This window comes from Orycteropus afer, unplaced genomic scaffold (assembly GCF_000298275.1).
Source record: "Orycteropus afer afer isolate SDZICR_OR568_19922 unplaced genomic scaffold, OryAfe1.0 scaffold00221, whole genome shotgun sequence".
Classification (NCBI taxonomy): Eukaryota; Metazoa; Chordata; class Mammalia; order Tubulidentata; family Orycteropodidae; genus Orycteropus; species Orycteropus afer.
The window spans coordinates 1,727,999-1,744,572 of record NW_006921808.1 but is presented as its reverse complement, the minus strand read 5'-3'; the positions used below and the strand labels follow the sequence as shown (position 1 = coordinate 1,744,572).

At 36.4% G+C, this 16,574-nt stretch overlaps 1 protein-coding gene across 1 annotated transcript in view; it reads right to left on the bottom strand.

Annotated features, from left to right (window-relative positions):
- The window catches only part of NCAPD3 (non-SMC condensin II complex subunit D3), a 257,331-nt gene that overhangs the window by 149,696 nt on the left and 91,061 nt on the right, over positions 1–16,574 (bottom strand). The window contains exons 9-15 of the mRNA XM_007948735.2: positions 16,095–16,220; positions 15,701–15,953; positions 14,648–14,704; positions 14,332–14,421; positions 9,663–9,736; positions 1,259–1,393; positions 96–316 (exon numbers count right to left, since the gene is read on the bottom strand). Coding sequence (XP_007946926.2) covers positions 96–316; positions 1,259–1,393; positions 9,663–9,736; positions 14,332–14,421; positions 14,648–14,704; positions 15,701–15,953; positions 16,095–16,220 — 956 coding nt within the window. The remainder of the gene's footprint in view (positions 1–95; positions 317–1,258; positions 1,394–9,662; positions 9,737–14,331; positions 14,422–14,647; positions 14,705–15,700; positions 15,954–16,094; positions 16,221–16,574) is intronic.

The following is a 16,574-nucleotide window of genomic DNA, read 5'->3' as shown; positions in this document are numbered from 1 at the left end:
TAGATTTTTTTGAAGATAAATTTTTCAAGATCAATTCATTAATAAAATCTCTTAGGGCCTTCAATAAGGAAAATTAAGACACATAATTAACATACCTTAGATCCTGGCTTTCTGTAGTAAGGACAAGAAGAAGTTCCCAAGCTAGTACCTGGCTGTCATCTCCACTATGAAATTTATTGTAATGTTTGATGTTTTGCAAGAGGAGCTGGTCAAGGCATTCCAGTGCCTTCTCTTGCACAGTGCTCTCACAGTCCATCACAACAGGGATGATTCCTGTCAGCCAGGCTTTTTGTACATGGATACATCTACGTTGGGCCTTAAGATTTTAAAATTAAGAAGTCACAAGTCTGATGTTATTAACAGTCTAAATAAAAATCATTTGAAGATATGATTGATGATGTGAGAAACACGTTAAAAATAATCATGTATATGATTGCAAATTGAGTAAAAATTGAAAAAAAGAAAACATTCATATTGCACAGAAAACAAACTTCAACCCAAGTTATTATAAATTAGTGCAGACTTAAATTTTATACATACACAGTAAAGTCATAATTTTACTAGTAGTAGTCAATTAGCACTTTTGGTGATGCAAGATAAAAGCAAGTAATAAATATTTATCCTAAGGAACAAACAGATTAGATGCTAACAGAAAAATAAAAAATGCATTGCTTAGTGCCTTCTAACATGAAATAAATAAACACATTTTAAAAATTCTTCCACAACTAATTAGTGGGTAGAATTAAATGGCACAGTATTAATAGATCTGCTTTTGTAGCGGTATCATCTGTATATGTCTTGTTGGGTTGTTATGTGCTGTCGAGTCAGACCTGACTCACAGCGACCCCTCCTTGGGCTTCCGAGTTGGTATCACTATGGAAGTAGATCGCCCAACCTTCTTTCTGAGGAGTGGCTGGTGGGTTTGAACCGCCAACCGTCTGGCTAGCAGTCAAGTGCCGTAGGCACTATGCTACCAGAACTCCCATATATATATATGTCTTAACAGACCCATATTAATCTAGAGTTAACTAAATTAATTTTAAAATTGATTTTTCTATATAAGATACGAGCCGAAGTTAAGAAAAAGCTAGTCATTAGTTTTCCCTAGCATTAGTAGCTATTTATATTCACTTTGAAATAGTGCAAAGTGTGCAATTAAAAGATGTCTCTTCCTTCCACTTGAAATGCAGCCCTTCAGTAGACCTCTTCAATGTCAAATACCATGCACTAGAGAGATACATTATGCCTTTTCTCTTACCATAAGAAGGTCAGTAAGGGATTGCAGGGCCTGCTTCCGGACAGACACTGCAGGATCTCGACACTGCTCCTGCAGAATTGACAGGTCTTCCTTCATACCCGATATTTCACAATGCTTCAAAATATTCCCTAAAACCTAGAAGGCAAATATGCAGCATGATGTGATGACTGTGCACAGTATAAATACAAAAGACTAACTGAAGACTGATGGATACTTCCTTCAAAAGTTTGTGCTTAACATCTTGGGGTCATGGATCAATTACTCCCTCTTACAACATATACTACCTTTTAGAATTTGATGAAAGCTAACACCTCCTTCGGTAGCAAAATCTGAAATGTATTTCATAAATAAATATTTACAAATAATTTCAGGGATTAATGAACCCTAGGGAAACTTATCCATGGCCCCTAGGTCTTAAGAATGTCTATTTTAGGGAGTTCTGGTAAGATGGTGAAATATGCAGAAAGACTGCACAGACCCTCTTCAACAAAGAAAAGGGAAACCAATTCACATGGACACAGAAAATAATCCTAGACACCTAAGCTTTGAAGGGAAGGTCATAGAAGTGGACTAAACTCCAAATGGTAGAAGAATTTGCATGAAAAGACCAAACAAGGAGATACGCAGCACTGTGGTCTGACAGCGTCCCAAATGGCACAGACAGCTTGGATAGTGCCGAGTGTAATTAGACCTAAGAATTAACCTAAAAATCAACCCTGCTAGTCAGAGACTGCATGGAGGACTGCTCTGGTAGTTGGTGAATAAAAGGGGAACCAGCGAAGAAGAAAGTACGCAGACTTGTGGATTTTGCCTGTCTGGAGGGCGCAGCTGTTTTGAATGTTTACCAGTGGATCAAACATTTTGGACAGTTAAAGTGACAGCATTCTCCCAGATTCCAGGACTTAAGAATAGGCTCTATTTGCCAGGAACCAAAGGACATTATGGACACCAAGGAATGGAAAGCTTCACTTATTGAGTGAGAGCCACCACTTCCGTCTCCACCAACTGGCCAATGATAAAAGACCACCAAGAAGAAACTGGCTCACCCTTAGTTGCTCTTCACAAACAGTTAACAGAGATCTAAATATAACAACATCACAATGTCTCAGAGACAACAGACTATCACAGTCCACACAAAAAAGCAAGATAAAGTGGTTGCAACAAGGGTGCAGGATACGGACCCAGAACACATCCCTAAGGAAGCAGCAGCACTGGAACTCCCTGATAAGGAATTCAAAAGAAATATATTTAGGTATCTTTAAAGTATTGACAGATAGATCAAGGAAAAAACTGACAAAATTGAGGAAAGCACAGATAAAACCCTAGAACAATTTCAGAAGAAAATACAAGAACAAAATGACAAACTAAATGAAAAAGTAGAAATGACTCAAATCTACACATAGAAATCCAGATTAATACTAAATACTAAATTGTCAGAAAACTACAGACCAATATCCCTCATGAATATAGATGCAAAAATCTTCAACAAAATCCTAGCCAAAAGACTGCAATAACATATCAAGATAACCATTCATTATGACAAAGTGGGGTTCATATCATGTATGGAAGGCTGGTTCAACATTAGAAAAACAATCAACATCATCCACCACAGAAATAACATACTGAAACAGTAAAGGAGTAGAATTGAATTAATGGAAGACAGAATTAAGGAGACTGAAAATAAATACCTGAATACTTCTTTGGAAAGAGATCAATCAGAAAAAAAATCAAAACAAAAAGAAGAAACCGTAAGATCCATGTGGGATACAATCAAAAGAAAGACCCTATGTGTCACTGGCATTCCAGAACAGGAAGAAAAAAATAAAACCACTGAGAAAATTGTCCAAGATTGGTTGGAAGAGAACTTCCATGATATGATGAAAGATGAGAATATATCCATTCAGGAAATCCAATGAACCACAAACAGGAAGGACCTCAAAAGAAAATCAACAAAACATATCATCATCAAACTCATCAAAACCAAAGACAAAGAAAGAATACTGGCAGCAAAGGAAAAAATAAAAGTAACTTACAAAGGACAACCAATAAGAATAAGCTCTGATTTCTAAGCAGAAACCATGCAAGCAAGAAGGCAAAGGGATAGCATATAGAAAACCCGGAAAGAGAAATATTTCCAACCAAGAATTATATCCAAGAATTATATACCTGGAAAAACTGTCCCTCAAATATGATCATGAAATTAGGACATTTCCAGATAAGAAGATATTAAGAGAACTTGTTAAAACCAGACCAACCTTACAAAGATACTAAAGGAAGTCCTTTCAACAGAGAACCAATAATAGCAAACAACAACCCACTATTAATATAAGATGACAAAACCCAGAAACCACAGCTATGGACATATCCCAAGTAAAATAACCTTATAAGATTGTAAACAGGGAATCGGAGACATCAATTGGTAAATGGGGACAACTACAAACCAAAAAGAGGGAAAATATTGTGTACAGAACTTCTAAACAATGAGGAAGTCAAGAGAGTTGCAAGATAGAATGGATTATTCTAAACTCGGGGAGAAAATTAAAAATCACAGGGAAACCTCAAAAGAAAATGACAAACCTTCACATCACAATAAAAAAAAGAGGACAAGCACAAATATTTAGCAACTGTTAAAACAACAGCCACAAAGGAAAGGATAACACGATTCATAAACGTAAGGAGCTCAGCACAGAAAATTATATGGAACAAAGAAACTGAGAAAAGCATAAAAAAACACATAACAAAATTAAAGCAACAAATTCATACTTGTCGAAAATTACACTGAATGTTAATGGATTGAATGCACTACTCAAGAGAAGGAGAGTTGAACGCTGGATAAGAAAACAACACTTATCAATAAATAAGAGACAACAATCTATAAGAGACACACTTTAGAGACAAACACAAAAAATAGACTAAATAGGAAAAAGATATAACAAGCAAATGGCAACCAAAAAAGAGCTGGAGTGGCAATATTAATTTCTGATCAAACTAACTTTAAGACAAAGAAGGACATTATATAATGATAAAAGCATCAACTGAACAAGAGGACAAAACTACAATAAATATATATAAACCCAAGGAAAGACCCCTAAAATACATAAATCAGACTTTAAAAGTGTTGAAAAGGCAAATAGATGACTCCACAGTCATAGTGGGAGACTTTACTATACCACTTTCAATCACAGATAGAACAATTGGAAAGACATTCAACAAAGATATAGAAGAGCTAAACTACAATCCACCATCTTGAACTTATAGACATCTACACAGCACTTTACCCAACAACAGTACAATATACATTCTTTTCCAGTGCACATGGAACATTCTCCATGATACACCATATGTTAGGCCATAAAGCAAGCCTTCATAAATTTAAAAACATTGAAATACTGTAAAGCATCTCTCAGATCTCAATGCTATCAAATTAGAAATCAACAATACGAAGATCAACGGAAAAAGAGCAAACATATGGAATCTGAACAACACCCTCCTTAAGAACGACTGGGTAGGAAAAGATATAAAAAATGAAATTAAAAAATTCTTTGAATTACACGACAATGAAAACGCAACATACCAAAATCTTTGGGACACAACTAAAGCAGTGATCAGAGGCCAATTTATAGCAATAAATGGACACATCTAAAAGAAGAACGAGCCCAAATCAACACTGTAAACCAAAATCTCTAACATTAGAGAAAGAACAAGAAAAGCCTACAGTCAGCAGAAGAAAGGAAAAAGTAAAGATTGGAGCAGAAATCAATGAAACAGAAAACAGAAAGACAACAGAAAATATCAGCAAGACTAGAAGTTGGTTTCTTGAAAATATTAATAAAATTGGCAAATTTAACAAACAAAAAAAGAGGGAGAAAAGAGAAATAACAGGAATAAATGAAATGGGCGACATCACAACAGAACCAACTGAAATAAAAAGGATAATATCAGGATACTATGAAGAACTGTACTCCAACAAATTTGAAAATCTGGAAGAAATAGACAGATTTCTAGAAACACATCACTTACCTAAACCAACACACATTGATGTGGAACAGCTGAACGGATCCATAACAAAAGAAGAAATTGAACAGGTTATAAAAAAATTACCAACAAGAAAAAAAATCCTGTCCCAGAAGGTTTCAATGGAGATTTCCAAAAACATTCAGAGAAGAACTGATACCAATCCTACTCAAACTATTCCAAAACATACAAAACAATGGAATCCTAGTTAACTTATTTTATGAGGCAAGGATAACCTTGATACAAAAATCAGGCAAAGACATCACTCTAAAGGAAAACTACAGACCAATATCCCTCATGAATATAGATGCAAAAATTTTCAACAAAATCCTAGTCAATAGACTGCAACAACATATCAAGAAAACCATTATTATGACAAAGTGGGGTTCATATCATGTATGGAAGGATGGTTCAACATTAGACAAACAATCAACATCATCCACCACAGAAATAAAACAGAGGAGAAGAACCACATGATCATATCAATTGATGCAGAAAAGGCATCTGATTAAATCCAACACCCATTCCTGATCAAAACTCTCAGCAGAATAGGAATAGAAGGGACATTACTCAATGTAATAAAGGGTATATAAGCAAAACCAACAGGAACACTACACTCAATGGAGAGAGACTGACACCATTCCCATTGCGAACAGGAACCAAACAAGGATGCCTTCTATCACCACTTCTATTCAACACTGTACTGGAAGTCCTAGCCAGGGCAATAAGGCAAGAAAAGGAAATCAAAGGCATCCCAATTGGTAAGGAAGAAGTCAAACTATCCCTATTTACTGATGATATGATTTATGCCTAGAAAACCCAAGAGACTCATTCAAAAATCTACTGTAACTAATAGAGAGATTTAGAATCATAGCAGCATACAAGATGAACATCCAAATATCACTTGGATTCCTCTACACCAGCAAAGAGACTGCTGAAATAGAAATAAGGAAATTAACACTATTTACAATAGCTAACAGAAAAACAAAATACTTGGGAATAAATCTGCCCAGAGACACAAAAGACCTATACAAAGAAAACTATAAAAGACTACTTCAAGAAACCATAAGAGAACTACATAAATGGAAGAACATACCATGCTTGTTTGTGGACAGGAAGACTGAACATTGAGAAAATGTCAGTTCTACACAAAGCAATCTATATACATTCAATTCAATCCCAATCCAGATCCCATCAACATTTTTTAAAGATATGGAAAAGCCAATCACTAACTTTATATGGAAAGGAAAGAGACCTCAGATAAGCAAAGCATTACTGAAGAAGAAGAACAAAGTAGGAAGTCTCACACTGCCTCCTCTCAAAACCTATACAGTCACAGTAGTCAAAACTGCCTGGTATTGGTATCATGGCAGACTTACAGACCCATGGAACTGAATTGAGAACCCAGAAACAGATCCATTGACCAATGGTCAGCTGATCTTTGTCAAGGGGCCGAAATCCATTAAATGGAGAAGAGAAAGTTTGTTTAATAAATAGTACTGGCAAAACTGGATATCCACTTGCAGAAAAATGAAACAAGATCTGTACCTCACAACATACCCAAAAACTACCTCCAGATGGATCAAAGACTTAAATAAGAAATCTAAAACAATAAAGTTCCTTGAGGAAAAACTAGGGGCAAATTAGCTCTGGTAACATAGTGCCTAAGGCACTTGACTGCTAACCAGGAGGCTGGTGGGTCAAACCCACCAGCTTCTCCTCGGAAGGAAGGTTCAGCAATCTACTTCTATAGTGATACTGTCTTGGAAACCCAAGGACAGCTCACTATGAGTCAGGTCCAACTCGACGGGACATAAGAACAAAAACACAACAATTTATGGCATAAAAAGACTAGCAAGCATAACCCAAAATGCAAAAACAGCAGAAGAGAAACTAGATGAATGGGAACTTCTAAAATTAAATTTTTATGTGCTTCCAAAGACTTCTCCAACAAAGTCAAAAGAGAACATACAGATCGGGAAAAAGTATTTGGCAATGACATATCTGACAAGGGATTTATCCCTAGAATTTACAGAAAACTGTAACACCTCAACAACAAAAAGACAAATAATCCAATTAAAAAATGGGCAGAAGATATGAATACACAGTTCACCAAAAAGGATATTCAGGCAGCCAACAAACATATGATAAAATGCTCACAATTATTAGTCATTAGAGAGATGCAAATCGAAACAACAATGAGATACCATCTGGCCCCAGCACTAGTAGCAGAGTTCAACAAGACAGAAAATAACAAATGCTGGCGAGGATGTGGAGAGATTGGGACTTTCGTACACTGCTGGTGGGACTGTAAAATGGCACAACCACTGTGAAAAGTAGTATGGTGATTCCTTAAAAAGTTGGAATTAGAAATACCATTTGACCAGATATTCCATTACTAGGTATATATCTTAAAGAAGTGAGAACCAGGAGAAGAACAGACATATGCACACCCATGTTCATCGCAACACTATTTACAATAGCCAAAAGATGGAAACAACCTAGGTGTCCATCAGCGAAGAATGGATAACCAAACAATGGAACATACACACAATGGAATACTATGCAACTCTAAAGTATAACATAGAATCGGCAAAACACCACATACCATCAATGAACTTGGAGGAGATTATGCTGAGTGAAATAAGTAAGTCAATCACAGAAGGAGAAATATTGTGTTAGTCTGTTACTGTAAAAAGTCAAGGAAAGATTTACATGATACATTGCCATCGAATCAGATCTGACTCACAGCGACCACTCCTTGGGTTTCAGAGGTGGTATCTATACGGAAGTAGACTGCCCAACCTTCCTTCTGGGGAGTGGCTGATGGGTCTGAACTGCCAGTCTTCTGGTTAGCAGGCAAATACCTTAGGCACTATGCCACTTTGCTAGTAGTTACCAGGGGTGGCAGGGGAGAGTAGGGAACACTGTTAAATAGGTAGAGCCCTGCAGTGATTTGGATGAAGAAAAGGGCAATGTACCAAATGTGAGTGATCGACATGGTGGCACTGAAGAAGAAAAAGCCATAGAGAGGTACAGGCGAGGTACAGACAACAAAGATGAACCCTTTTGCACATACACTACTGTGTTGTCAGTGAAGGCAAACATGGATATATGGGTGGATAGATCCGTGGACAGGCTGAACTATTAGATATGTCTATGTGGTGGGGAGTGTGTAGGGTATAGGGTTGGCAGACAATGCTTTTACAAGTGTATTGGTATGTTCTGTATAGAATTCCCAGGTATACGATAGAGCTGACAAGGAACAAGGTTGTAGTCACTTCTTGGGCACAGCCAGCTAACCGGAGTGAGCAAATAGTTGAATCTCAGGGGTTGGGACCACAGTCACAGGGGACATCAAGCTCAACTGGCATAACACACTACAAAAAACACTGTTCCACCTCCTACTTTGGCGAGTAATGACTGGGATCTTAAAATCTTGCAAGCAGCCATCTAGATGCAACAATGGGTCTCTTCTCATCAAAAGCAAAGAAGAATGAAGAAAACCAAAGATTCACAGAAACAATTAGTCTTAGCGACTGATATACCATGCAATCTGCAGCCTATATGACTATGAGACCAGAAGAACTAGGTGATGCCTGGCTACCATTGTCAACCACTTGGAGGGTAATCTATGTAGGAGATCGTAGATAGAGTGGGAGAACTATGTAGAACAAAACTCAAAATCACTTGGGGAAAAAAAAAAAAAGAGGGACCGGGTTTGCTGGTCTGATAGAACCTGATGGAACCACTGAGACTATGGCCCCTAGATGCCCTTCAGGTCTGGAGTTGAACCCCCATCTGTGGCTTCTAGCCAAACAAAAGACAGGCATATAAGCTGAACGTTTACACTAGGCAGATATACTCCTCGGAGAGAACAATCATGGGAGAATAGAAGGGCTGTGTATGCACAGGGTCATAACTCAGGGGACAGGAGTGCATGGAGGGAAGGACACAAGGAAGAGATAACTATGAGGAAGAACTGGGAGGGGAACTGTAAATTGTGGTACATTGTAGTCAATGTCATGACACAAAGTGTATGTGAACTGCTGCATGGAAAGTGAATTTGCTCTGTAAACTTTGACCCAAATCACAATAAAATAAAATAAATTAAAAAAAAAACAAACCTCTATTCTAGACAAAAGAAATAAAGGATATAAATTTGTGATTATTAAAAAGCCAGCAATTTAGTAGAAAAGCTTACAAATAGATAATCTTTCAGTTTATCTCTATAATTTCTACATGAAAGGATCAGGGTCAATTAGCAGTTAACACAAAACAAGTTAATCAAAGTATATGACCTGAGGACTTTTTTAAACAATCTCTTACATGTTCCACTTTTTAGCTGTTATAAAGATAGCACATAAAAACTGTCTAAAAAAATTCACACCTGGAGCGCAGATTTCCTAACGTTGGTCTTCTCATCCCTGATTCTTTTCCTCAGCATTGCCAAAACACATCTTTCTGTTGAGAAAATCAAAAAAATCATTACTGTGTGAGAAAGACTACACAGTAACTACATTTCACCATGTAATACCAAAACACTCTAGTCTAAAAATCTTCCTAATTAGAAATCAGAGCATCAAATTATATACAAAAAGAAAGAAAGAAAGAAAACCTTAACAATAATTTATAACAATGAAAAATGCAGACTAGTATAATAAAAAGAGCATAAATTAGGAGTGTTATTATAAAGCTGATTTTAAATCCTGGCTTCTACCTTTGAAATTTTGAGCAAATTATGTGGTTCATACATTTCAATCAGCTACAAATGGAAATATTTAGCCCAAAGGGTTGTTAAATGAGATATGGTAATATACAACAGAGGTTTCACAACTTTACCAAAAATTACTGAGGAACCAAGGAGCTTGAGACCATGATCGTGGGGGAAATCAAGCTCAATTGGCATAATATACTACACAAAACACAGTTCTACATCCTAACTTTGTTGACTTTTTAGACTAGGGACTTAAAAGCTTGTGAGCAACCACCTATGATGCAACACTGGTACCTCCTGATCCACAGCAAAGAAGAATGAAGAAAATCAAAGACCCATGGAAACAATTAGTCTCAGGGAATAGTGGACCATACGAACCTTAGCCTACATGATCCTCAGACCAGATGAACTAGATGGTAATCTCTCAGAACAGAAGATATGGAGAAAGTGAGAGAAAAGTATGGAACAAAACTCACAATCATACAAAATACCAGGCTTACTGGTCTAATATAGACTGGTCAAACTCCCAAGACTATGGCCCATCATCATTCTTTAGGTCTGATTCTTGACTATAAGCAAAGAATACCAGAAAGATGTTTACTAGTGTTTTACTGACTATGCAAAAGCATTTGTCTGCTTGGATTATAACAAATTATGGATAACACTGAGAAGAATGGGAATTCCAAAATATTGGGAACCTGTACATAAACCATTTGAACAGAACAAGGGGATACTGAATGGTTTAAAATCAGGAAGGGTTTGTGTCAGGGTTGTATCCTTTCACCACACTTATTCAATCTGTATGCTGAGTAAATAATCTGAGAAGCTGGACTATATAAGAACAATGCAGCATCAGGATTGGAGGAAGGCTCATTAACAATCTGCAATATGCAGACAAAACCTTCCTGGCTTAAAGTGAAGATGACCTGAAGCACTTACTGATGAAGATCAAAGACTTCAGTCGGCAATATGGATTACACCTCAACATAAAGAAAATAAAAATCCTCAGAACTGGACCAATAAGCAGTATCATCACCATAAATGGAGAAAAGATTGAAGTTGTCAAAGATTTCATATTACTTGTATCCATAATCAACTCCTATTAAAGCAGCAGTCAAGAAATCAGATGTCATACTGCACTGAGCTAATCTGCTGCAAAAGACTGTTTAAAGTGTTAAAGAGCAAATATATTTCTTTGAAGACTAAGCTGTGCCTAACCCAAGCCATGGTATTTTAAATGACCTCATATGCATGTTAAAGTAAGGAAGACCAAAGAAGAGTTGATTCTTTTAAAATGTGGTGTTGGTGAAGAATACTTAAAACACCATTGATTGTCAGAAGAACAAACAAATCTGTCCTAGAAGAAGTGCAGCTGGAATGATCCTTGGAAGCGGGAAAGGCCAGACTGCATCTCACCTATTTTGGTCATGTTGTCAGAAAGGACCATTCCCTGGAGAAGGATATTACTCTTGGTAAAGTGGAGAGTGAGCACAAAAAGAGGAAGACCCTCAAAGAGACGGACAGACACAGTGGCTACAACAATGGGCTCAAGTACAGTGAGGACTGTGAGGACAGCACATGACTGGGGACTGTTTTGTTCTATTGTACATAGGGGTCACTATGAGTCAAATCTGACTCAGTGGCACCTAATAACAACAAAACAACACAGCAGAAATGAAAACATATGTTCATATTCACATTAAAACTTGCACAATAATGTTCATAGCAGCATTATTTATAATAGCCAAACACAGGAAATAACTCAAATATCCATTAACTGATACAGAGATAAACAAAATGTGGTCCATCCATACAATGGAATAATATTTAGCCATTAAAAAACAGTGAAGTACAGATACAGGACAAAATATGGATGAACATTGAAAACATTATGCTAAATAAAGAAAGACAAACACAAAGGGCTATATATTGTGTGATTCCATTTAGGTGAGATGTCCATAATTCGCAAATCCACAGCTATAGAAAGCAGGGGCTGGAGGTAGGTAGAAATATATGTCACTGCTGATGGATGTGAACTTTTTGTTTTAGGGATTATGTAAATATTCTATAATTGGATAGAAGTGATGATTCCATACTCTTGTGAATATACTGAAAACCACTGGTTAACTTTTATGGTATGTGAATTACATCTCAATTTTTTTAAACTGTGCTTGGCATGTGGTAACTATACAAGCTTTTAACATATAATCAATGTCAACAACAATATAAATTCTTTTAATCTATCAACAAGAAGATGGGAACATAGGCTCTTTACATCTGGCAAACTTCTGAAATTCCAAAGACTCAAATCAACGTAACTTGATATTGCTTGGAAAAGTGTCTATACAAAGTAAATCTATAATTTGAAGAGAGAAAATATGGAGCCAACACAAACATTTACTGTTTTCGAGATTAAATCTCTCCACAGTATTTTAGGGAATCTGTTTCTTATAAATTGTTATTGCTCTAATTTAATCTGAGTAATAGATGCTAATATCTAGCCATACAAATCTACTACTATACTGATCTTCTGGACTGAAATGATAAATAGTAATTATCCTCACAGAACTTTAAACATACCTCAGCATCTCCATCATAGCTGCACACATACACACATGTGTCTCCCACTGGTCTATAATTTCCTTGAGAAAAGTAATTATTTTATTCAAGTCTATAGCAGATAAATATCTGCTGCCAGAATTAATAAACCAAACCACACAATTAATCTCCTAAACAGGCATATTCTCTCTCCTCTTTACATACATACATACGTACATACATACATATATATGTATGTATGTACGTATGTATGGGTACCAAAACAAAAACCAAACTCATTGCCATCCAGTAGGTCTCGACTCATAGTGACCCCTCCTTGGGTTTCTGAGGCAGTAACTCTATGGAAGCAGACTGTCCAATCTTACTTCTGAGCAATGGCTGGTGGGTTTGAACCACCAGCCTTCTGGTTAGCAGTCAAATGCCTTAGGCGCTACACCACCAAAGCTACATATGTATTTAAATCTTTTTTTTTCCCCCCAATGGATTCTCCTAACAGCCCTCTATGATAAATAGGAAGGGTGTTAGAATCAGAACATTTGGTAATTAGGGAGTTTTATTGACTGCCATATCTTGGGTCATGTAACTAATTAGTTAAAATAAGTACCAATTAGTATAAGAATTCAAACTGCTCCTAATTCCTAATACAGTGTTATTTTCTATGGTATTATGCTATTTCATGTTATAGATGAATAAAAGGTCCAGCAAGTAAAGTGACTTTCTAGGTTCCCAGTCTGCCTGATACCTTGTTGTTGTTTATTACCTAGTCCAGGCTTATTTTTCCCATCTTGACTCACAATAACAATTAAACATTCCAGATTATTCTAGGCTCAGCAAGTCAACAACATCAACTAAATTGTTCTAAATCCCATACTGGAGTCCCTGAGTAAGAGCACACATAACGTTAGTTTATCCCTATAAAAACTCATCTTCAAATCACTTAGAATGCAAACTACAAAAACCACACAACATACATGACTCATAAAAATAATGGTTCATACTCATTTTGATGAAAGAGTCTATAGAAGAATTCTGATCAAAAGGGGGGGGAATTGTATGACAGAATTTCAAATTCTCATAGAACTCAGACTCTGTAGAATTATGATTATAATTATGTAGAATTATGTAGAATTATGGAGCCCTGAAACTATTGCCCTAAGCTAATCTTTAAACCTTAAACCAAAAATATAATGTCAAGTATTCTTAAACCAAATAGCGGTTTAGTTTAACTAGCAAACACTGCCTTCCTTGAGCATATGCTTTTAAGATCTATCTATATGGGATCAAATTGGCAAGAACAACTCAAAAGATTAGATTGGAGGAAGCGAGTTGATGTTATTGGAAGAGGACAACTCAGAAAAGGAACATGAGAATGTTGCACAACTTCAAGAAAGTAATCTATGTCACTGAACTGTATATGGAGAAACTTGAATTGGTGTATATTTTTGCTGTACATATTCTCAACAACATAAATAAATTAGACTTAAAAAAAATGGTTCATGCTGTTGGTACTGAGAAATTATAAACTAAATCCTGAACTGTCTTTTTCAAAGATGGATGTTTGGATTCAGAGTTTCCTATCATGATATTAAAAGTAGATTCTGGGATTGTACAAAGACTTTAGTTAAAGACATAATAAAAAGATATGATTCCATGTAAAAGATGTTTTAATTTGTGAGAATGAGTTAATCATAAAAACAAAAATATATTAAGGTTTTTAGATGCTTTTGACAGGTTCCTTCAATCCAAGTTATTACCCATCTGATACTGATAAAATATGACATACCCCCTGATCCAGCTGTTTTAGCACTGTTGTCTACATTGATCACGTCTGAGACTCCAGAAGGGTTAAATGTCTGCCTCTGAAAGGAAAAACCTTAAAAATATTTTAAAAAGGGAAAGTCATTAAGGTAAAAACGTACAGCTTTTGGCAATGTAAACATGGCATTTTACTCATATAAGTTGCTACAACCTTACTAAAATATATTTCAATTTTCTTGATGAAGCAAAAAAAAATTTACATTAAAAAGGCAAATGTAACATTTCAAATACTCAACAATTCTTTTAAGTAAAAAGATAATTATTAAATATTGATTCACTACCTGATGAATTTCTCAGTAAGGTACCAGGGTGGCTCTCTGTTCTTGAAACTGCACGACCTAAAAATACGCAGATAGGAAAGAGATGTAAAGAGTCACAGTGTCATAAGCTCCAAGTAAATATCCACAGAGGAATTAAATTCAAGATAATCAGGCCCAAGAACAAGTAAGACAAATTCTAAATTACTGGCAATCAGTAATATTCTTCTTCTTGAGTAAGCACTTGAAATGGAAAGCAGGCCCCAATATACTCATTTCTATGCCAAACAATGCAAGGTAGTATTAAGACAGCCAACATTCTCACTTCTACAACACGACTATTTGAAATACTTAATAGGTCTTTTAAATGTATCAGGCTTGCCTATAATGTAGGGTAAAATACACTAAAATAGGTTTATGAGTGCAAAAATATCTTATACCATTTCTGGAATTTTGTCACGAAAAAGAATGATTCCTGTGCCAGGCTATACCACTGTCATCCACTTGGAAGGGGATGTATGTAGGAGATCCTTGATAGAGAGGGAGAACAATGTGGAAAAAAACTCAAAATCATTTGGAGGGGAAAAAAAAAAAAAAAAGGTGGGGACCAGTTTTGCTGGTCCGATAGAGCCTGGTGGAACCACTGAGACTATGGCCCTAGCCGCCTGTCAGGTCTGGAATTGAACCCACACCTGTGGTTTACGGCCAAACAAAAGACAGGCATATGAGTTGAACATTTACCTCAAGTAGATACACTCCCTGGAGAGAACAATCATGGGAGAAAGAAAGGCTGCTTATGCACAGGGAGACAGCTCAGGGGGCAGGAGTATACGGAGGGATTGACACTGGGAAGAGGTAACTATGGGGAGGAAGTGGGAGGGGACCTATTGCATTGTGTAAACTGTGGTCAATGACATGAGACAAAGTATATGTGAACTGCTATATGGAAAGTGAATTTGCTCTGTAAATCTTCACCCAAATCGCAATTAAAAAAAAAAAAAAAGAATGATTCCTGTGTAGTCTAATTTCTTAGGAAACACAAGCCAAGTTTCATGTAACAGCAGATGCCATACTTACTGTTAATGAGAAGTTCCAGTATACTCTCTGACATGCTGGTAACAGACAGCTCCAGACAATGTGCAAAACTGGACAATGCCTTGCTGCGGACAGTAGGTGCCTTGTCTAAACAACGGTCAAATATAATTTCCTGTACCAAGAACTTATGTGTTAAGAACTTCTGATGCTCCAAGGATAGAGTATTATCCACCTCTCTTTCTGGCAGTTCTAACAGAGCTAAGGCAACATCAAGAGTAAAAACCCTGTGTGGGATCTGGTAAAGCAAAATCATAAGAACTTCTATCAGATAAGAATAAAAAAAAGCAAAGATATCCTATCTTATGTATTCAGATCTGGCTGTCATTAGAAGTTAACAGAACCAAGATCAAAGACTCCATGCAGGTATTTCTCCTACCTTGGAACTTCGTGAGTATCTGTAGAGCCAGGCAATGAATGTAGCATATTCCACAGAAGGAAGTTTACTGAGCAACTGGACCAGGGACTGGGCTGCACAGGTCCGGTACTCTGACTTATCTATCACCTGAAACACAGAAAGAGAAGGTGTATGGCCAATATCTACCTGCAGGACAAGCGAAGCACATGTTCTAAAGTTGAAAATATGTGAGTGACCTTTACATGTAATATAATTGACTAACACATTTTAGGTATCAGATCCCTTTGAAAAGTAAGCTATGTATCTATAAACCCTCTTCATAGGAAAGAAGGAAAAAAAAAAAACAACATAAATTGAGCATATAATTTCAGGGAGGTCATGGACCCCCTAGAATTCATGAGCTTTAGATTAAGCATTATATAAATGCTTATAAAAATTTTTTTAAAAAAATTTTTAAGAGCTATTCATGGAAATTTTAATATCGACCAGATATTTGAGGAT